Genomic DNA, 23,819 nt, shown 5'->3' with positions numbered 1-23,819 from the left:
ACCCCAATTCCAAGGACACTGAAACCTTTTGTATAATTTTTAATCCAGAAACAATTTACAAAAAAAAATAAAAATGTAAATACAGCCTCTGCATTAATCTGAAATCACCTTGATCACAAAAACATCACAGATCTTCCAGCTACATGATTCGATCGAATCATATGAATGTGACTCAGTGAATCATTTAAGTTTGAACTTAATCAGAATGCTTTATCAGAATGTTCAGCAGGTAAACGTTTACATGTTCTCAAAATGTCAACCCTCATTCACGTTTCTTCTCCAGTCCGCTCTCGGCCTTCAGAGCCTGGCTGTTTGCCGTTATAAAGCTGATCCAGTGCTGCAGCTCTTCAGGAAACTCAGGAACTTCAACCTGTTGAATCAGTCAGATGTTAGTTATGATCAGCAAATCAAAGACATTACCAGACATTTCTAAAATTTTGTACGTGAAGCTGATGGAGCGGGTGTCTGAAGCTTGCTTCTATTGCTGGGTCTCACGTGACGTCACATCCGCCTCATTAGTTATTCAAAACTTTAGCTGGTGGTCTACCAAAGCTCAGTTGACAAAAAGTGTTTGTATGAAAAAGGTGCATTGCTCGAATTAAAAACGCCTCATGCTTGCGTTGTTTTAGGTTGTTCGAATCGATCCAACCATGAAACTGATAAAAGTTTCTTCAGGGTTCCCCATCTTCTTCTTCTTTTGGCTGCTCCCAATTAGGGGTCGCCACAGCAGGTCTTTCGTCTCCATTGCTCCCTGTCTTCCACATCCTTCTCTACCACTTTCATGTCCTCTCTCACCACATCCATGTATCTCCTCTTTGGCCTTCCTCGTTTTCGTGTGCCTGGCAGCTCCATCCTCAACATTCTCCGCATCTCTTCTCAGGATGTGCCCGTACCATCTCAGTCTCATCTCTCTTAGCTTAATTCCCAAGCTCTCCACATGTGCTGTCCCTCTGATGTACTCGTTCCTTATCCTGTCCAACCTCCCATCGCAAACCTCAACTCCGCCACCTCCAACTTTGCCTCCTGTCTCTTCGTTAAGGGTACGGTCTCCAATCCATACATCACAGCTGGTCTCACTACTGTCTTATACAGCTTACCTTTCGCTTTTGCTGGGACTTTCCGATCACAAATGACTCCCGAAATCCTTCTCCAGCTGCTCCACCCTGCCTGCACTCTCTTTCTCACCTCACTATCACAGCCCCCATTTTCCTGCACAGTTGACCCCAGGGACGTGAATTCACCATGAACTAATAAAAGAAAAAAAAAAGGGGCGAACAAACAGGATTTCACAAAAAGACGTCGAGAAAGGTGGCTTTTGAACCGCTCACTGAAATCGAAGGGAGCAGAGTCGAAGCATGCTCGAGTTTGCAGTGATCACTTGGTGAAAGGTTTGTATTTCCCTCTCAACTCTGTCCTTAGTGTTTTCCAAGGACTTTTCTTGCTATGTGTCGTTATTTTATGGTACTTTTTTTTTTTTAAAGTCACAAAGCGCTAAAGTCCCCAACTGTTTCTTTGTTTACTCCTCACAAAGTCCATATGCATGAAGGTCACGACAAAATTCTTCCCCAGCCGTACAGTTACAATGTGCCGTGATCACTTCTCCGTCTTGTTTAACTAAGATCCAGGTCTTTAAAGGGGTTTCTGATGATCTTTGTGACTGATTTAGCTGAAACATAAGTGAGAATCAAGCGAACCGTTGTTTGTTTACACTTCAACTTGCACCGTTTCGTTGTAAAGACATGAACAAAAAGCTTTTAAAAAAAAAAATACATACTTACATGGGCAAAAACAATCCAGGATTCATTCGGCTGCGATTTGATCCCGAGGTCCTTTACCCAGCCACATACAAAAAAGTCGTAAGCCTCTGTACTCTTCCACACTTTCATCTGTTTTGTGGTGTAGAAGGACGTCTGCAACAGCAGATGTCGGGGAACTCGACTGAAGGGTAGTTTTCGAGATCGTATGACAAATCCTTCTTTCCCAGACTGTAGGAGTCGATTCCATTGCACGTAGCAATCTTCTGAATATATCTAAAGCCAGCAGTGGCTTCTAGATTACGAGCGTACTCTGATAAATTAATTAATCGCTAGTTGTTTGCACTACGGCAGCCGTTTAGACCACCAGCTATTTCCCTTCCGGTAAAACCACTAGGAAAAGTCACGTGACTGAAACCCAGCAATACTGTTTGTACAGAAGTGTTCATTGTGTGCACCACTGGTGGCTCGTTAATAGGGGCGATTTGGGCGATGCACTCCCAAACAGGGAGGGAGATTTTTTTTTTGATCTACTCCTACTACCAACAGTAATATCATTGTCCAATCAGGCTAAGGTCGCGCCTGGTGTAGCCACGCCCTTTTGGGGCGATTTCTGTCAGGTTCAGATTTGCCCCAAAATCTCCCAGACACTAATGGTACGTACGTTTTTTTCGAAAATCCTGCTCCCAATGCATTTTCTATTAGGTTTTATGTGCTTGCACAAGCAGCGTGCTTACGTCATACGCCTGTTGCGCCCCGCAAGTGTTGCCAGATTGGTTTTTAGTGCATTTTGGCGGGTTTTGAACATAATTTTGGGCTGGAAAACGCAACTTGCGCGGGAAATGTGTGAACATTCTATGAACATGGCGGCGAGTGTTGAGTGCAACAATACGGTAGTGTCTCTGAAAGAAGTTCCCTTTAGTCGTCGTACCAATGAGGAGAAAACGGCAATCAAACAGCTAGGACCTCTTAGACCAAATTTAAACATCAAGCAAGTGTCTACGAAGGGGGAGAAGACCTACTCAAGAGGTTTTAACAAGAACTGGTACCACCGCAAAACTTGGCGAGCTGGCTGTGATGTAGTCAATGCTCTTTTTTGCTACCCTTGCATTCTCTTCCACCCTGGAAGTAGCACAGCAGACGGTACAGTGATATCTGATATTTGAATTTACTGGGCAAAAGTTGTTTTTGTGTGTGTGTGTTACCAATGGCAGTTTAACATTGCCATGCTTGGAATATTTCAGTAGCCTCAAGTTCTCTCTGACTTGGTGTAAATTAAGCATATTTTCAGTTATATATTGTACAGTATGTGTTCATTGGAGCCAGCAGCACTTTACCTTTTTTCCAACTTGTTAAGCCAAGTTGCACTGACTACAAAACCTTGTGTAACCTTGTGTGTATATAGCTAAATAACTAAAGCCTTTTGTGTTCATTGACATGCTTGTAATACTTTAAATTTCCTTTTAAGGCATGGCTTTCTGGAGGAATTCTTGGGAAAAAAACTGCAGAATTTATTTAGAATTATTTGTTGTTAAAATGGTGCAATTCCATATAAAAAAAAAAAAAAACAACACAATTAAGCTGCACATGTTTGTTTGATGGTTATGTTTTTCTTCATCTTTTTCAAAACTTAAATAAACACTTGTTTTGGATTTATATCCTGCCACTTTAATTGCATTCTTTAGAATTGAAGAAATTAGAATATGTTTATAATTAAGAATTTGTGTCTACTTATTATAGAATACTGGAATAATATGAGAAAATAAATGAGTAATGTAATATTAATTGATTGTGATGCCAGATGTTTTGCTTTGAAGGCTTCACAATGAATCTTCCTTAGGTTTAGCCTGGCAAGCCAGACTAAATGTGAATATTTGCCACTCGTAGGCAAAAATATTTTTGGCCGCTAGGCGGATGGGTCTAGTTTACTAGGCTACCTTAGTTTGCCACCTTTAACTTGTTTAGTATTGCCACCTAGTGGAGAGAAGAGATATTGTCTATATTGATATCTGAATTTACCAGGCAAAAACAAGTTCGGCCAATTGACTTGCTACCTAGGTCAATTTACTTCAGTCCTGTGGACATTTACGGTCCGTGTAGACATAACGGGGGGAAATTGCCCCCCCCCGAAAAACAATTCAGGAGCCGCCACTGGTGTGCACCTATGTGACAAAATAGTGTGACGTATGCACCCGCCGCCATGTTGGACGATATACAAATCCAAAATGCCATCTCGTGCGAACAATAACAACTGTGATGCATCTCCGACTTTCTAGAAATATTATGATTCTCTGGAGTCCGCTGCCAAGTCAAGATTCAGAGAACAAGTTGGAATTTGTGGCTTTGACCTGTACATGTTAAAGCCGTCCGATTATACGGAGGATTTAGCCTCATTATGAGCGACTGAGCTCACGCTGATATCAGGGTATTCTCATTCTACAAAACTCATGGACAACCAACGACAGCTTATAAGAGCCTAGATGCCGACAATTCCTTTGTGTCTGGCGGGTGGTTGTCTTCTCATCTCATTATCTGTAGCGGAACAACTAAAATACAAGAGCATTTTGTTTTGTGCACAAGAGCATTGTGACGTATCTTTCTGTTTTTGTATTTTAGTTTTTCCGTTGTCTTGACAACTGAAAAGTCATCGTTCCTGGAGGAACCATTTTCAAGGGGTCAGTCACCAAAGGGTTAATTAGCCATGAACTCTTACCAAATATAAAGTGGTCCCCCCCACACACACACGGGTGTAATTAGCTTTTCCTCAGTCAAGTCCTTATGATGTATGTTTTTGAGTTACAGCGTTCTCTGGACAGCTCTTCATCCATTTTGTCGCCATTTTTAATTATTTTGGGAATTCTGAAGAACCGTTTCTCTGTCATGAGTAACATTATTACCGCAGTTATATCCCACACACAAAGTAAACACTGCCTTTCTTCAAAGGCAAAGAAATTAAAAGAAAAAAAAAATATCACAAAGCGAGAGCAGCTCACACGAGAAGCACCACTATCTTGGTTGTCGTCATCATCCAGCATGGCGGACTTCTGGTTTGGGAAATAAGCGTGATGTCGTGCACATGAATTATATGAGAGATTATAATGTAGATAAAGAGGGAAATTATTGCTTTCAAACACTTTAGATTTACACCGGCATGCTTTTGTTTCTTTCCCAGATGCTTCTGCACTTGAGGAAGGAGTCTCCACTGTCAGCACGATGCAACAGTCAGAGATAAAGCTGTAACTAAAGTTTTCCAACTCGGTCTTCTGCACAGAAAGCTTTGCAGTTTCACAGCATCAATGTAAACTTAAAAATATATATATATATTTAACATCAAAGTTATAATATGACTGCAAGCATGTAAAATAAATAAATAAGTCAGTCATCAATATATAGTCTTCATTTGAATGTCCAAATCATGCATACCATTACTTCTGGAAGAATCTTTTTGCTTTTGGAGCATCTTCCATTTCAGCCCGTTACTCACCTTTCTCTTACAGAGGTGCTGGAGGATTTTATCCGGGCTGCCACGCAGCACGTTCTGTTTGCAGAACATGACAGCTGCCACCATCCTATCCTTATTGGACACGAAGCGCTGCTCGACGTAGAACGCTTTCTCGTCCCAGGTGACGATACGAGTGCGCAGCTCGAACTTTTCGCCCACGCACAGGGGCCGTCTGTAGCGCACGGTAGTCGCCCCCACCACCATCGTTGCCCCCAGGGCCCTGATGGCCTTCAGCACACCGTTGCGTGCGTACAGGGAAATGCGGGCGAAGTCACACTCGCGCAGGTAGCGTGCGTTGTTCATGTGGCACATGTCGACATCGTGCAGAAGGACGCAGCCGCCGATGGACTGCTCTGCCGTGACGTCAAACACCGGAGAGAGGAACCAGGCCCGGAGTAAAACGGCCACGAGGCGAAGATAGTACCACACATCCAAGCAGCAGAAGAGTACCAGCAAAACAGCCAACACCCACAACAACAGGTCGCTCCTACAACAAGCAAAACAAAAAGAGACACTCTTGGGGAAGAAGAAAAAAAAAAAGTTCATCAGTAGCTACCGTTAGAATGAAACCATTTCATGATTTAAAAAAAAAAAAAAGTTATTTCGAGGAACAGTGAGTGAGTAGTTCAAAGTTTAGAGAGCTGCACCACCTCACTTCACAGGGTTCTCCAGAAAATCCAATGTAGCCGGCTAACGTGTTTTCTTTTTCTCTCTCTCTCTCTTCCCCCCCCCAATCTGTCCTTCTGAGTTACATGTCGGTCCTGGGATTGAGATGCTGGCCTCTTCTGCCCCTCGGACCTGCTTGATCCATCCTGGTGCCCTGTGTCTGGTCGGAGTTTTATCGCACCGCTCCTGTGAAGGACGGCCCCATGTGGACAGTTGAGGGTTATACCTGTTAAAACTGTTAATATTATAGTCAGGCTGTCTGTTGTTGCCCAAATGAGGATGGGTTCCCTTCTGAGTCTGGTTCCTCTCGAGGTTTCTTCCTCATGTCGTCTGAGGGAGTTTTTCCTTGCCACCGTCGCCACAGGCTTGCTCATTGGGGATAGATTAGGGATAAAATGAGCTCATGTTTTAAGTCGTTCAAATTCTGTAAAGCTGCTTTGCGACAATGTTTATTGTTAAAAGCGCTATACAAATAAACTTGATTTGATTTAAAAAAAAAAAAAAAAAAAAAAAAAAAAAAAAACAACAACAGTGCTCCAAGAACACAATATCCCCCGCTGGCAACGATGCCATAACTCTGGTAAAATGTGACCGAATTGAACAAAATCGCAATAGGCGTATTAACGATATAGAACAAAGAATCGTGCCAAGTTTCGTGAAATTCCTCCAAAAATTGAGGAGGAGGAGTTGATTTGAGAAGGAACTAGATAGAACTCAACGCCAGCGGTGTCAATGGGGATGCCTCCACCTGATAGGCTACACGCCTTATTAAGTTGTGATTTGGGGATGGACATTTAACCTCACAGTAATCTTGACCTGTGACCTTTTAACCTCAAAATCTAAAATCAGTTCATGTTTGTCCCAAAGTGCACAAATGATGAAAGTTTTGTGAAATTCCTTTCATTAGCCTTTGAGATACCGTGTTCACAAGGTTTCGGGATGGACGCACGGACGGACGCACGCACGGACAACCCGAAAACATAATGCCTCCTGCACCTTAAGGTGGCGGAGGCATAAAAACACACTCATGAAATTGTCAAATTATAATTGTGTTAAATCAAGGAATGTAACTCTGGTAAAAATGTGACCCAATTTCATGAAACTGGAATATGCATATTACCGACATATAACACAGAATCCTGCCAAGTTTCGTGAAATTCTTCCAAAAATCGTGAGAGGAGTTGATTTCAGACGGTGAGCACCCTTCCCAGGACGGACGAACGGACAGAAATCACCACAACATAATCCCCCTTTCGGCCAGCAGGGGAGTTTAAAAAAAAAAAATAAAAAAATAAATAAATAAATAAATAAAAAAATAAAAAAAAAAAGGTAGCAAGTGGCTCTGGAATTTGTGGTGGCGAAATTGCCTCGGCACACTAATGCTAGGGGTCTAGGGGTATGCCCCCTCAGAAAATTTTGAAATTTACATGCCTTCTAGCGCATTCTCAGCTCATACATATGTTATTTACCAGCTGGGAGGTCCGTATCGTGAAATACCGTGACCGAGGTCTTGAAAGTACTGAGCGAGGCCCTCTGGGCCGAGGTCACGGTATTTCACCATACGGACCGACCTTAAGCTGGTAAATAATTTTTTTTTTCTTTACCAAATTCTAACAGAAAACGAGAGCGCCCGAAAGGGAAAACCGAGCCGAGCCGCCATTCTGAATCCTCATTCACGGCTGTAATGCAAATGGCTTCCTCCTCGGTATACAAGTGCACTTCCATGGCAGGAAAAAAAAAAAAAAAAAAACTACATTTTGCCACCTATGTAGTCCCCTATTTATACAAAATTGAGTCATTCAGGATTCAGCCATGTTTTTGCTCAGCGTTAGCAACAGTTAGAGGTTTTTAGCTTTCTCCTGAAATGTTTTCTTTTATTTTTCTTCCTAAGGGTAGTAAAACTCGCTTTCGCTGTGGACTGCCGTTATCGCTATCCATGATGTAAAATTAATGCTATTATGCTGAGGAATGCTGGCAAAAATTTATAAGATTTTTGATAAAAATCTTGTAAATAAATCTTATAATAAAGATAAATATTGACAAAAATTCCTACTATGTTTTTTGTTGTTGTGAACGAACAAGTCACCAGAGGTACAAACCAGGGTCCGTACCGTAGGATACGGACCTGCTCACCAGCCAATCAGAGCGCAGGATTTGATGGAAACCAGACCACGAAAAAAAATAATGCAAGTTACTAACCATTTCCCTGTAAAATACTCGCAAAATATGTATGAAATTTCCTTCCAGATGTGCGTGTGCTTGGCTTTCTCAGCTCCCCTCTGTAGTACGCTGCCTGGCTCTGTAACATAACTACATACACTATGGCATGGTCTGGCTCAGACAACCAGAGCACGAGAATCGATCAACAAAACATGACGTCGCTTCTGGTCACGTTAGACCCGAATCGAAGCGAATTTCGTGGAGGAACAAGATCAACTGTGAGCTACTGCTCACTTCCGTCTACCCCGCTCTCGCTTAGATCAGCATGCAAGCAATCGAAGGAATACGACACTTATTATGAATCAAGTAGTTGTGGTTCGTAGTTGCTGAGGAAAGTGTTAGGAAAATTTTGTAAATCCGTGCTATATGTTTCGTAAATACATTGAGTCGGTAAAGAGGAAGTTGATGTGCGACAGACCTGAAAACGGTACACACGGTATAGAACCCCAAGCTCAAGTTTGGTTATGATGTGTGGTTGCTGAGAAAAAGGGAGGGTGTTTTGGACAGACGGAGATACGGATGGACAGAGGTAAACCAGTATACCATCCCTCCTTTGGAATGGGGGTATAAATAATTGGATTTGCAGCAACTTATGGGCAGCGGAGACGATATATCTCATCTCATTATCTGTAGCCGCTTTATCCTGTTCTACAGGGTCGCAGGCAAGCTGGAGCCTATCCCAGCTGACTACGGGCGAAAGGTGGGGTACACCCTGGACAAGTCGCCAGGTCATCACAGGGCTGACACATAGACACAGACAGCCATTCACACTCACATTCACACCTACGGTCAATTTAGAGTCACCAGTTAACCTAACCTGCATGTCTTTGGACTGTGGGGGAAACCGGAGCACCCGGAGGAAACCCACGCGGACACGGGGAGAACATGCAAACTCCACACAGAAAGGCCCTCGCCGGCCACGGGGCTCGAACCCGGACCTTCTTGCTGTGAGGTGACAGCGCTAACCACTACACCACCGTGCCGCCCGACGATATATTAAAAAAAAAAAAAAAAAAACCCGCTTGAACGTTGAAAGGCAAGGTTTTTTTTTTTTTTTTCTTTCTGGGATCAAGTAGCCGGCGTGGACGTCTGTGTAGGTGGAGAAAACCGGCGGTCGCTGGCGCTTGTGGACCTCTCTGCTTTGTGAGTTGTCTTTAGGGTGATGGGGTGGAGATGAGTACTCCGTTCCCAGTGTGGGCAAAGCTAAGGACTAGGAGTAAGGTTCTTTGGTATTCACATACATTAAACATTGCAAACTGCACCTTTAAACAGGACATTTTATATATCCCTCCCAGGCTTCAGTTTCCCTCCCAGGCTTTGGTTTCTCCAAAAATGCCATCAGTGATGGATAAATATATTTAATGCATCAAAGATTTAATATAATACAAATTTTAAATGTTTTGATACACTACAGTGTGGTGGATTATAATGTGTAAAGAGCTTTGAACAGTGGTAGACTGCGCCTCCTTCCCCAGGGCCCTGACCCAGAGGCCACGCTCTCTTCCCTTGGGCCCTGACAACGAAATGGCAGAGAGAGACAGAAAGAGCAGCAGGAACACGCTCGAGGAAATTTATTTGGTAAAAAAGTTTGAGCAATTAACACCAGGAACAGAAAAGTGTGCGTGTATATTGGACTTCACTGATCCAGAGATGCCCAAATCGATCACCTCCCAAAGTTCCCCTGATTAATGAGGTTTCAAACTGGTGTAGGTTTATCGTAGTGTTATGAAGACACCAGGGCACTGACTCCAGTCAGTGAATCTTTACCCCCGAGTGAGGTTTAAAGGGGAACAGAGGGCAATATATAGAGTAAATATAACAATAAAACACACATTAACGAACCTTATTCAAGACTTACAAAAGTTTTTTGTTCTAAGGTTGGAAAGTTATAGTGTTTTGAAAGTAGCTCGAGCAAACTATTTCCGCAGTTTGAACAGCCCGCCATGATATTAATTTTATCCAATCAGAATGCACGTTCATTTTCTCTGCGTAACACTCATGACGTATGTATGTGCCCAGTTGTGTTGGCTCACTGAGGTTGGGAATAGCATGTGTGAAATACCTGTTTCTGCCTCTTGCGACGATTTCGCAAGTCCACGGGTGGCGCCTATCTCATTGCAGCAAATAAATTCTGCTGGACTCGTGAGCAACTCCACGTTACATTTTCCGCACGAGCGCCACGCCGTGTCACCTGCACGCAGACGCTCTGCCCCACGCTCGCCATGCCCATGGTCAGCATCAGTCTCATCCAGGCCCGGCGCCGTGGGGGGGCGAAAGGGGGCGTCACCCCCTCGTGGCTACAGCCCCGCCCCCTCAACGGAGACTCGGATCACTTAATTGTTTTCTTAATTGTTATTGTGGGTGTGTGTGAAATGCTGACACAGCCGCGCACACACAGACCTGTGATAAGGACAAGGGGAGGGGTCGTGCGGGTGGGGGTTTTACATGTAGTCTACACTTACAGTACAAGTGCACTGTCTCTGTAATATGCAGTCAGTTTACGGGAGTAGTCTTTCCCCCACCGAATTAAACGAATTCAATCACAATATTGTGAATCCATTTTCTTTCTTTGTAGGCTAAATTTATCTCCGTTTATGTTGGTGTACGTGTTCATATATGGTCCGCTTTGTGCGCAAATAGCGTAAGAATACGTGTCGTTGACGTCACCCCCCATGCAGCGGGGGTGAAAATTCATCACTTCAGAGTGTTTAGTCCCCTACATGCCTAAACTGGGATCGCGGATTAAGTGGTTAGCGTTGACTCGGTGCGAGTCAGGAAGGCTATTACTGGTGCAGCCGCAGGGTCTGTTGATTTTTTTTTTTTAAATTATGATTTTGGCCGCCGAGCCAAGTACCTTAGACTTGCATTGACGTTTTGTTTTCATGCTGCGGAGCTATTTGTATGCATTTTAAATTTAAAGGACTTGCCTGTAGGTTTGTGTGTGTTGTTTTATGTTTGGCATCTTTCCGGTTGTACCGCGTGTCTGTGAGAAAATCGGAGGGGAGGGGTAACAGGTGGGCACGGGTGTTGATAAAGCGCAACTGCCCTGGTAATACGTCACATGATTTTCCCGTACTAAAGCAACCTTCGGGGCCGTGGTTTTGTGGTTGGCGCAGTTAATTGTTTGAAACACGTTGTCAGACCGCCATCACTACTACACACTATATGAAAAATATTTGCCCCCTTGCGATTTCTAATTGCCCCCTTAGTAAACTGTTCCTGGCGCCGGGCCTGGTCTCATCCTCGCCGTCATCCGAGCTTTCTTCTCTTATTTCATCACCGGAGTCGAGAGTACCTCTCCTAGGTTCAAACTGGTACCCTTCTAAGCCATAGCCTGCTTGCAGTGTGTCTTGCGGGATCTCTTCGTATGATTCGACAGAGCTGTCGCTTTCACTTGATGCGCCCGACGCCATGATTACACGCTTATCTCCTCTATTTCGGAGAGTTCCGCTAGTGCAGTGGGTAGCGCTGACGTCACGGTCTTTTAAAAATGGCGACTCTTGTGCGGTTTAGCGTATAAAGTATTATATTTACAATTACCAAGATATTTCGTTGTTTTCTAGTATATACATTTGATAGAATACTTAAGAATACGTTACTTTGTCACATCAGCAACTGTATATATTATATTTGGTACCCCTTTAAAACAGAATCCAGACACGGAACCGCACTGCTTTTACCAATCCATCATTTTTAACATGTGACTTGTGTGGCTTGTTGGGTTAATGAGTCCATCTAGCATCCCCCACCCCACAGGTCGCTGCTTGCACAAGAGTGGAGGAGGAATCGAGAAATACAGGCGAGACAAGTTCAGCCAGAATGAGCTGTGTGAGGAATGGAGACTCGCTCAATTACTATGTGGAATGAGATTTGCTGCACTGCGTCTTGGATTGGTACATCCTGTGACTTGTTTGTCACCCGTCTACAGCAGTCTTTTTTTTTTCTTCTCTTTTAAACCTCTTTCATGTGGCGGAGTTACCCCATGTTACCATAACGTGAGGAGGGGGAAGAGACAGACGTACTATAAAGAAAGACAGACTATAAAGATTCTCAATATCTCTTTCGTACGTCTTTCTTTGAGCCGAGACGTCCAAATACTTGCACACCTTTTCATACACACAAATTAGCTCTGTATTAAACACCACAGTGCACTGATGATCACAGGTTCAGCCCTCAATGACTGTACACGTTTGAACCAATATCAAGATTTTGGGAAAGGGGAAAAAACAAACAAAAAAAAAACACCCACACACACACATGAACGCCAATCATCTTTCCAACACATAAGAGGTGGTTTGGAAGGAGAATAAACACAAGAAACACCCACGTTTGACAATAACTTGCTGCTACTACAGAGCAATATGTCCCGCCCAGTTTGGTTATGAGGGCGAAATAAATAATCTAGTAAACATCTGATTGGATGCAAATTGGAATACAGGATGAATCCTCAAAATAAACTAAATAGAGACTGTAACTAAAGTCACAGTGATTTGCGCTAGCTGTTACAAACCAGGACGTCAGGTCACCGTGCCATATAGATCCAGAACGGTAAGAGATAGAGAATGACGCTTAGGGAGGAAAATTTGCGCCCTGAACAAAATTTAAAAAAAAAAAAAAAAAAAAAATCATGAAAATTGACAGAGTTATAAGTGATTGAAAAAAAGATAAGTTTTTCATGGATCATTCCAGTTCAGTGATCCAGATCAGCACCAAAAGTCATAGAAACATAATTCAGCCCAGAGGTATTCTTCATGTGAAATTTGCCGTGTCTGAAATCGCTCACTATATAGGGAATTGCTATATAGTGAGTTCATTGGTGGGGCGGCACGGTGGTGTAGTGGTTAGCGCTGTCGCCTCACAGCAAGAAGGTCCGGGTTCGAGCCCTGTGGCCGGCGAGGGCCTCTCTGTGTGGAGTTTGCATGTTTTCCCCGTGTCCGCGTGGGTTTCCTCCGGGTGCTCCGGTTTCCCCCACAGTCCAAAGACATGCAGGTTAGGTTAACTGGTGACTCTAAATTGACCGTAGGTGTGAATGTGAGTGTGAATGGTTGTCTGTGTCTATGTGTCGGCCCTGTGATGACCTGGCGACTTGTCCAGGGTGTACCCCGCCTTTCGCCCGTAGTCAGCTGGGATGGGCTCCAGCTTGCCTGCGACCCTGTAGAACAGGATAAAGTGGCTAGAGATAATGAGATGAGATGATGAGTTCATTGGTAAAATTGTAAACCGCTTTCAGACACTACTCCATTGCGCTGGTATTTACATCATTACTGTCGCACAATTAAAACGTGCCAGATCAGTCGGCTGGTGGGTTTTCAAAATAATAAATACATGCATGTAATTTTGTGATAAATCCATATTATACTGAGCGTATTTCCAACATTAATCAAAGTCCCTGCATCTTTCAGTTCTTTTAAATCAAGGCTGAATACTTTCTTCTTTGCAGCTGCCTTTTATTAAAACAAATTTGAGACTTTTAATTTGATTTCTTTCAGCGTGACCGCAATGCATGATGGGATATATTGCTTTGGTTAGTGACCATTGGTTGTACACTACGTTTCGTGATGCATTGTGGGATACTTTGAGTGCACTATATAGGGCGTAAATAATCCTCATTAAGGTTTTGGACAGCACTACAAAATGGCGTCCTCGCTATATAGTGAGTAGGGAGCGATTTCAGACACATGGATTGTCAAAAGACGCGCACGCCCTCTTTCGAATGCGGATGTAATCAAGCTGGAAGTTTTGTTTGTTTTGATAGCAATCAGGAAAGTTTGAAAAAAGTCGGCAGTAATCGTCATTTAAACTCGTTTTTGCGCAATATTTCGTTTGGAAAACAGTTTTCAAAATGGCGGCACTGACACCTGGCTGACACGTCACGTTTTGAAGTCTCGCACAAGTCTTGTGAAGATCGCGTGGATAAGCGACGCCTGCCGTGGACCAAACAAACCACAGTGGCATGCAAAAGTTTGGGCACCCTTACTGAAAATGTCTGTTACTGTGAATAGTTAGGTGAGCAGAAGATGAACTGATCACCAAAAGGCATAAAGGTAAAGACGAGACATTTCTTTTCAGCGTTTTCTGCAAGATTTGTGTATTATTTTTGTTTTGTACAATTGGAGAGTGAAAAAAGAAAAGGAACACCATGCGAAAGTTTGGGCACCCCAAAACATTTGAGTTCTCAGGTAACTTTTACCAAGGTTCCAGACCTGAATTAGCTTATTGAGCTGTGGCTTGTTCAAATTCTTCATTAGGAAAGGTCAGATGATGCAGATTTCAAAGCTGTATAAATTCTCTGACTCCTCAAACTTGTACCTAAAATCAACAGCCATGGGCTCCTCTAAGCAACTCCCTCGCATTCTGAATAATAAAATAATTGATGCTCTCAAAGCAGGAGAAGGCTACAAGAACAGAGCAAAATGCTTTCAGGTAGCCGTTTCCTCAGATTGTAATGCTATTAAGAAATGGCAGTTAACAGAAACAGTGGAGATCCAGGTGAGGTCTGGAAGATGAAGAAAAGTTTCTGAAAGAACTGCTCGTTGGATTGCTAGAAAGGCAAATAAAAACCCCTGTTTGACTGCAAAAGACCTTCAGAAAGATTGAGCAGACCCTGGAGTGGTGGTGCACTGTTCTACTATGCAGCGACACCTGAACAAATATGACCTTCATGGGAGAGTCATCAGAAGAAAACCTTTCCTGTGTCCTAGCCACAAAATTCAGCATCTGAAGTTTGCAAATGAACATCTAAATAAGCCTGATGCATTTTGGAAACAAGTCCTGTGGACTGATGAAATCAAAATAGAACTTTTTGGCCACAATGTGCAAAGGTATGTTTGGAGAAAAAAGGGGGCCAAATTCCAGGAAAAGAACACCTCTCCAACTCTGAAGCATGGGTGTGGATCGATCATGCTTTGGGGTTGTGTTGCAGCCAGTGGCACAGGGCACATTTCATTGGTCGAGGGAAGCATGGATTCGAATAAATACCAGCAAACTCTGGAAGCAAACATCACACCATCTGTAAAAGATGATGATCCAAAACACACCTCAAAATCTACAATGGAATACCTCAAGAGACTCAAGCTGAAGGTTTTGCCCTGGCCCTCACAGTCCCCTGACCTAAACATCATTGAAAATCTGTGGATAGATCTCAAAAGAGCAGTGCATGCAAGACAGCCCAAGAAACTTGTAGAACTGGAAGCCTTTTGCAAGGACGAATGTGTGAAAATCCCCCAGGTAAGAACTGAAAGATTATTAACTGGCTACTAGGGATGTTAACCAATGACTGTTTGACCAGTGGTTGACTGAATCAACGTCAACCAGTTAATTTTTTTTTTGGTTGTCGGTTAAAAAAAAAAAAAAAAATCGTTTTGAAGCTGCCGATTTTGGAGCGGAGGACTTGGAATTCTGTGTTGTAAACGCTTGGGGCGTGCCACGTAAGGACGACAACTGACGAATCAGAAACACCCATTCAGTCATGTCCCGCCCCAGTTAAAGACAGCTAACAAATCAAACACCCATTCAGTCATGTCCCGCTCCAGTTGAACACAGCTGCCACTCGGCGAAAGAAAAAAAAGTGTAGACACAGGCTTTAGCTTACAAATTACTTTTTTTTTTTTTAATTATTATTAGAAGGCACATGGAGTTTAGTCCTGCCTTGGCCAGTGCATTCTGAAAGTATGTTTCGGTCTGTAGCCAACAATGCATGTTATTGCAGATCATATCTCTCCACACAAACTAAAGGCGCAGATGCCGACTTTTTCACGGCTGAATCGTGCAGATCCGATTGCTTTCCTTTGAGCATACAGAATTTACTCTGATGAAATTATTCAGACACTCCAACGCCCCCCTAAAAAAAAAAAAAAAAAATCGGATCTTTGCACGATTCAGCCGTGAAAAAGGCGGCATCCGCTAAAAGGCGCGCCGTTTGCATCCCTGTTTAAACTCATAGGTTAACCGACTGAGGCTCGGTGGTCGGTCAAGATTTTTTTTAGTTTTCGCCATCCCTACTGGCTACAAAGTGTTTACTTGCCAAAGGGGGTGTTACTAAGTATTGACCATATCAGGTGCCCAAACTTTTGCTTCAGGTCCTTTTCATTTTTTGGTATTTTACGCCTGTAAATGATGGAAATAAAAATGTAATCTTGTGGAAAATATTAAAGAAATGTGTTGTCTTTACCTTTATGCCTTTTGGTGATCAGTTCATCTTCTGCTCACTTAACTATTCACGGTAACAGACATTTTCAGCAAGGGTGCCTGAACTTTTGCATGCCACTGTAAATTCAACATGGCTAAAAAAGGGAGTGATTTCAGACACAGGGTTGGTGATGATTGGTTGAAAACTGAGGGAGAAATAGCATCCTAAAAAAACGTTAGGATAATAATAATAATAATAATAATAATAATAATAATAATGTGAGTGTAACAATTTGCACCAGCACTGCTAGTGCAAATAAAAAAAAAAAAAAAAAATACATTAATTTTTATTCAATATGGTGAAAAAAAGTCTTAAGCACCTTTTTTTTTGTAAAACTTTCATAGGATTATGATTTCTACATCATCATCAAGTCAGTACAAATACAGAAATCCTTCTAGATTTCCAAACATTAGTTTTCAAAACACAAAAGTTAAACATTGCAGAAAAATGTTGTCCATCAGTAAAGAACGCAGCAGATTATGTCAGAGGAAGAGGGGGGAAAAAAAAAACTAGAAAGAACTCGACGCCAACGGCGTCGATGGGGATGCCTCCGCCTGGTAGACTACACGCCTTAAGTTGTGATTTGGGGATGGACATTTGACCTCACAGTAATCTTGACCCGTGACCTTTTAACCTCAAAATCTAATCAGTTCATGTTTGTCCCCAAATGCACAAATGGTGAAAGTTTGATGAAATTCCTTTCATCTGCCTTGGAGACATTGTGTTCGCAAGGTTTTCGGACAGACATTTGACCTCACAGTGACCTTGACCTTAGACCTTTTGATCTCAAAATCTAAATCAGTTCATGTTTGTCCCAAAGTGCACAAATGGTGAAAGTTTGGTGAAATTCCTTTCATTAGCCTTTGAGATATCACGTTCACAAGGTTTCGGGACGGACGCACGGACAACCCGAAAACATAATGCCTCCTGCACCTTACGGTGGCGGAGGCATAAATAACAAAAACAAACAAACAAAAAAACCACTCCCATAATGAAGGCTGCTGTTTTTTTCTGTAAAATAAGTGAGTGTCAGAGTCAAAACCTCCAAAAGAAGAGGCCCGCGGCTGATTCTGGATGATGTTCAGTAAAACTTATCTTTCTGATTTCATGGGGATTTTAAATATAAGGCCCAGACATGCTCTGGAAATTAAAGCCCTGTCTCCGTTTCTGTCCCACCTCAGATACACAGGCTTGAGAATGAAATAAAATTACCTCCGATATTTTACGCCATTATATTCTCTCATCTATTGATTTGAACTGGTCAGAAAAAGTAATTTCGTAGATTAAATGCCCTTTAAACTGGGCGCAAGTGCTAAACAGCTGTGCTTTTTTTCCCCCTTCTTTCCTCAGGAATAGCATGAGAAGCAAAACACACTACCATTCAAAAGTTTGGAGTCACTTTGAAATGTCCTTATTTTTGAAAGAAAAGCACTGTTCTTTTCAATGAAGATCACTTTAAACTAATCAGAAATCCACTCTATACATTGCTAATGTGGTAAATGACTATTCTAGCTGCAAATGTCTGGTTTTTGGTGCAATATCTCCATAGGTGTATAGAGGCCCATTTCCAGCAACTCTCACTCCAGTGTTCTAATGGTACAATGTGTTTGCTCATTGCCTCAGAAGGCTAATGGATGATTAGAAAACCCTTGTACAATCATGTTAGCACAGCTGAAAACAGTTGAGCTCTTTAGAGAAGCTATAAAACTGACCTTCCTTTGAGCAGATTGAGTTTCTGGAGCATCACATTTGTGGGGTCGATTAAATGCTCAAAATGGCCAGAAAAATGTCTTGACTATATTTTCTATTCATTTTACAACTTATGGTGGTAAATAAAAGTGTGACTTTTCATGGAAAACACAAAATTGTCTGGGTGACCCCAAACTTTTGAACGGTAGTGTATGCATGAAGGGAAAAATAACAGCGGGACACTTCTGCATTAACGATCATCCGACTGCTCGGGTCACTGACGTGCTCAAGGAACTGGTGTGGACTGACCTTGAGTTAAGGAGGATGTTGTCTAGATTAATTGTTGAATACTGGTTAATATCGATGTTATTCATGTCCTCATGATAATACTGGAGTTTGTACCCGTTCAAGTTATAATTTTAAGTTTAAACGATACAAGGCTAGAGCGGCGGCTACAATTATCGACACCTTAACGCTCTTTTGGCCGTTGCAAAAGTATGAAAGACTTTCAATACGTAAATTGCGCATGAATAATTACTCAAACTTCCACTGGAAAAAAAAAAAATGAGTTGACTCCTGATTACTTAGTGTATCAGATCACGTGACACCGTTCCACAATTATCGACACCTTCGTCCACAGTTAGACATCCAGCTGATTATTTATAAAAAAATAAATAAATCGGTATGTGGTATTAAGTTGACAAAACCGATTTTATTTAAAATTTGTTTTACATATACTTGTATTTAGTACAAAATATCTTTTATATAATTATATGGATGTCAGTGTTTACGTAAATGAGGAAGCAATTCTAAAGTTTGTCAAGAAATGAACTGAATGTTTAACCTGCGTCAGAAAATCTTTTTTCTTCCACTTTCGAAGTATTTTCATAGATCGCATTTTGTTAATCATTTGTTGTTTGTATTAACTTCTCGTTTTGTTGTTTACCAATAAATATCAAGAAGGAACTGACATTGTAACCACATGAAAATCCAGGTCAAAAGGTCGCATCTCATTCCTCGAACCAAAATATAAAATGTCTACTGATATTGTGATATGTGGTAGATATTTACAACAAACTGCAAAAATATATATTTTTTTATGTGTTAGGAATTTAATTCTGCTCCATTTCTATTTATTACAATCTGATTCCAAAAATACTCTATAAAAACATTCCATTCTGTTATGAATCAGAAAAAAAAAAATAAAAAAAAAAGAAAAAAAATCACAGCACTTTTATTTATTTATTTTTTTTTAAAAATACTTCATCTACTTCAACAATGTGACACAAAGCTCGATCCATAGCAGTTGTAAATGTCCCTTAATTCCACAGCGTGTCGATAATGGTGGACACCGGCGAAAAAGAGATCGCTATTATCGACACCTCACGTGACTTCTCAAACGCGCGTTTATATACAAAACACTGACTGAGAAATGAAAGAGTAAGAAAAAACGTAGGTTTCGACGAGGAGATCATGAAATATCGGTGAATTTGATCAGTAAAAACATGTCCATGATCTTTCCACCGTGCTTACCTGCGATGATGACGACAACATCCAGGTTTTCCTCAAATTGCTGATCGTGCTAAAAAAATTCCATCTCCGGTAACGAGCTGTGTCATCAGACAAGATCAGGGGGGGGGGGGGGGGGGGGGGGGGGTCTTCCGGTTGTTTAATTAACCAATGATAACTGTTGGAACTGAAACTCACTTTTGTAAAATTGTTTTTTATCAGTAAAGCTGAAAAGGTGCCGATAATTGTTAGCCTGGGCCCGCCCATCCTAAGCGTGACGCAACACGAGGGCCTGTTGCGAGCTTAGTCTGGCCAGGCAAGCTATCTACAGCTCTTCCAAGCTCCTGAAAAATCGGGAGCCAATCAACTTTGAGCATCTCCAACGGCCCTGGGTAGAGGCGTGTTCAAGGCACTGACGTAGTAGAACTGCAACCGGAAGCCATAGATTGTTTACAGAATCTATGCCGGAAGCGCTTCATTCACTAGAAACATTATGAACATGGAGCAAGTTCTCACTGAAAACGGAGCAAAGAGCAGCCCTGGAGGTATTTATTGAAAGGAAGGACGTTTTCACCTTGCTCCCGACCGGCTTCGGTAAGAGTTTAATCTACCAGTTAGCCCCGTCGCATCACATACGTCAGAGGAAAGAGTGATGTGATTGGTTTAAGCTTCGTCACAGCCTTTTCTGGCTTCGACCAGTAGCAAACTGAGGCATTTCAGGGAGGCGGGTCAACCACGCACTTTGGGAAACGGTTGGGCTTAATATCTTTGCCAGACCAAATGCTCGCAGAGCTCTGAAGTCGCGTTAGCCAGACTAGATAATTGTAGCCGCTGCTCTAGCTCTTTAGCCCATGTTTACATTAGACTGTATCAGCGGATCATCAGATTAACGTTTTTAAAACGATTAGTGTGCACACAGCAACGCCAATACACAATTTGCGTGCACACAGCAACGCCAATACACGGATACGCTCGGCTCCGCAGGCATCCTGCGCTCCAAATCACTCCGCCCTGAACAACGAGTGCCCTCTGGAGGGTGCGCACTCCGGCCCTGCGCAGCTCACAGAGCGCGCGAGTGAAGTGCACAAGCCACGATTCGGGACTGAGCCGCTGTGTGTGAGATCCCAGCGCATATCACTTACTACTTGCAAGTGGAAGGATGGCAAGCCTAAAGACAATCATAACTACACAATGGGCAGTATTTGCATACTTTTATACTCTTTAATGAAAGGCGATACAAGGCGGAAGTCCGTGCCGTTTTTCAGCAGTCGCGTCACATGACTAACGCCAGCGAATCAGGAAGGTGGATGTCACAGTGACGTTGTCCAATGAGACGCCAGCTAGAGCTCAGCACAGCGTATCCGCGTATTCCGAATGTTTACACAGCACCGGAGCTGACACGATCTGGATTGAATATGTGGACGCTGGCGGATTCCCGTTTCCAGGCGTTTTAATGTAAACGGACAGTGCATCCGCGAAGAAAACGAGACAGATACGGTCTAATGTAAATGTAGCCTTAGAGACATTTTAAGTTAAGGCTCATGAATACTTAATTGATTGGCAGCACGGTGGTGTAGTGGTTAGCACTGTCGCCTCACAGCAAGAAGGTTCTGGGTTCGAGCCCAGCAGCTGATGGTGGCCTTTCGGCGTGGAGTTTGCATGTTCTCCCCATGTCTGTGTGGGTTTCCTCCGGGTGCTCCGGGTTCCCCTACAGTCCAAAGGCGTGCAGTTAGGTTAACATGAGATGGCCTTGGGCTGAAGTGCCCAAGAGTGGCGGCGCACACGTATGCAGCGGCTTTGCTCTCCTGTGATGAACTAAATTTCATTGTACATTTGTGCAGTGACAATAAAGGCATTGTATTCTATTAATTTGTCATGGTAGTACTAGGGCTGTTTTTTAATTTTTATTTCATTTTTAGTGGTGTTTATTTATAGCACGCATTTCTACAATGTGTGTGTGTATATTAGTGGTTTTTATTTGATAGTTTTATGTAGCAGTTTGTGTTTAATAGTTGGTGTGGTGTCGAATGACTTACTGACAAAGCATATACGCAGAGCCATGGCCTCACTTTCATTTATAAATGCCTTGAGACCTCAAGAATGGCACAGGAATAGTTTTCAGCGTTAACAATAAAACTTATATAGTCATTTTTATGATTAAAGTGATTTATATAGGTAGCGGTCTGAGTGAATGACCTTGACGTCCGTAACGTCACACCAGGAAGGCTATCGGGCTCGTCGCCATTTCCACTATACTAAAACACAGAGCTGACAAACTCCGATCCTCCATTTTGAGCTAATTAATCGCCATGCCACGTAGATGTGTTGCTGGCTGGTGCAGCAACACGACAGAAGGTGGATTTACGTTGCATTCATGGCCCAAGAACGTTCAAACTGCAAAGATTTGGACGCGTTTTGCGAGAAGTTCACGGGCACGTTGGGCGGCTATGAAGTGGTCTCTCCTCTGCTCTGCACATTTTACTGAAGACTCATACGAGACCTCTGATCTGTTGAGGAGCGTTGGCTATAAGCCCGGATTGAAAGAGGGTGCAGCACCAACAATTAAAGAAAAAGAAAACTACAAGAAAAAAAGTATTTATTTTATTTATTTTTAAAGGAAAGTAAGTTCAGTTGCACCAGTCCTCCTGGAGTGTGAGCCGAGGGTTGTTGGTAAAACCCGGGATGGAACGGGACACGACATATCGCTCAGGCACTGACCTCCTCGCGGTTGTTGCTAAAACCGGTGATGTCCCGTTCCGTCCCTAATTGTAGTAATTGCCTGAGCCGAGCAGTAATGGCGGAGAACTCAGTATGGAGAAAATGGAGAATGAGTGGACCAGCCGTCTGATTTCTCCACTGGATATTACTGCCATCTTGCCGTTACGTGGAAGAAGCGAATGAACGGAGAACTGAACGAACAACTGAAAGTCAGATCGTTTCAAAAACAAATCGGCCACGAGATCGGCCTTCAAGAAGCGTGAACACAGACGGGTAAGCTCCGACTCTCATTTGGATACCAAAAAAAACCCACCACCACTCATTGTTTATCTGCATTTAGATTAATACATGTAACTTGTATTGTGTGTTTAAGTTCCCGGTACAAGATTATTTAATTTGCTTCAGAATGTGATTGTCTCAGTTCATCTGATTATTTAATGAGCCTTTTACGTTTTATCAGTGAAAATGCATGCATATTGCATAAGTTATAACACCCATCCTGTTTTAATGAGAGTCAACACACAATGAAGTCAAATCAGTCTTAGCTGAGCAAGTCGGTAACGGTATTTCTTACTTTCACCATAAATTGATTTATATGGCTTTGGTCTATAGCTGTCAAAGGCCTCGGCCTTAAAGGTTTTCAATTTATGCACATTTGAAACTATATGTTAAAAAAAAACCTTTGTAATTTTCTTCTGGTCCCAAGAAGTATTATTAATAAGTAATAATTGAGATAAGTTAGAATAAGTTAGCGCGGATCGCGGCGAATTTCTGCTCAGTGATTTTTGTGATCACTCGGCACATGACGTCATTCATGGCAAACAAACCGCTTGAGTTGAGTCCACTTCAGTTTACTTGCATTGCCGTTTGGCTTGAGTGCAGACGTGCGTTCGGGAATTTCCAAAGAAAAACCCATGCCTTATTGTTGTGCAGTAAACTGTAACAACGGGACCGGTTCAGGAAGAAGTTTTACCTTTTTCCGAGAGAGGAGAAGAGGCGGAGAGTGTGGATTGTGCGCGTGAAGCGAGAGGGTTGGCAGCCGGGTAAATACGCCACTCTGTGCTCCGATCACTTCGAGGGCGGAGCACTGATTCATTTTTGAAGAATCCCCATCTGTTGGAGAGTTTAGGTGTCAGTGCCGGACAGAGAAGGCTCAAACCTGATGCTGTTCTGACAAAACCTGAACACAAAATCAGGTCAAAGAAGAAACGGAGCAGCAACGCTCAAGCAAAAAGGAGAAGATTGGAGGTAAACATTTTTACCTTTGCTTGCAATTGACAAGTCAAGAATCCTGAGGGATCCTGTACAATCATTGTGGAAATGAGACAAAGGGATATTTCCTCACTTAGAGTCGGCTATAAATAGTATAATGCTTGTATTACTATTAGCAATATAGCGTGGATTTGTTTATATTATAGGGATTGTGTGTGTGTGTGTGTGTGTGTGTGTGTGTGTGTGTGTGTGTGTGTGTGCGCCCGTGTGGTTTAATTATTCTTCAAAAGGGCTCTTATTTAGTATTACGACGAAAGTAGGAATTTATCATAACTACCAGGATAAATCGTTTGGGTGCGAG

General features: G+C 42.5%; 1 protein-coding gene across 1 annotated transcript in view; it reads right to left on the bottom strand.

Annotated features, from left to right (window-relative positions):
• Positions 1–60: 60 nt before the first annotated feature.
• Positions 61–23,819, bottom strand: part of LOC132871837 (protein THEM6-like) — a 32,216-nt gene continuing 8,457 nt past the window's right edge. Inside the window, exons 2-3 of the mRNA XM_060906373.1 lie at positions 5,239–5,743; positions 61–370 (exon numbers count right to left, since the gene is read on the bottom strand). Coding sequence (XP_060762356.1) covers positions 263–370; positions 5,239–5,743 — 613 coding nt within the window. The 3' untranslated portion in view covers positions 61–262. The remainder of the gene's footprint in view (positions 371–5,238; positions 5,744–23,819) is intronic.

Source organism: Neoarius graeffei, chromosome 23, assembly GCF_027579695.1.
Source record: "Neoarius graeffei isolate fNeoGra1 chromosome 23, fNeoGra1.pri, whole genome shotgun sequence".
NCBI lineage: Eukaryota > Metazoa > Chordata > Actinopteri > Siluriformes > Ariidae > Neoarius > Neoarius graeffei.
The sequence above is the reverse complement of the archived record's forward strand: the minus strand, read 5'-3'. Positions and strand labels throughout refer to the sequence as shown.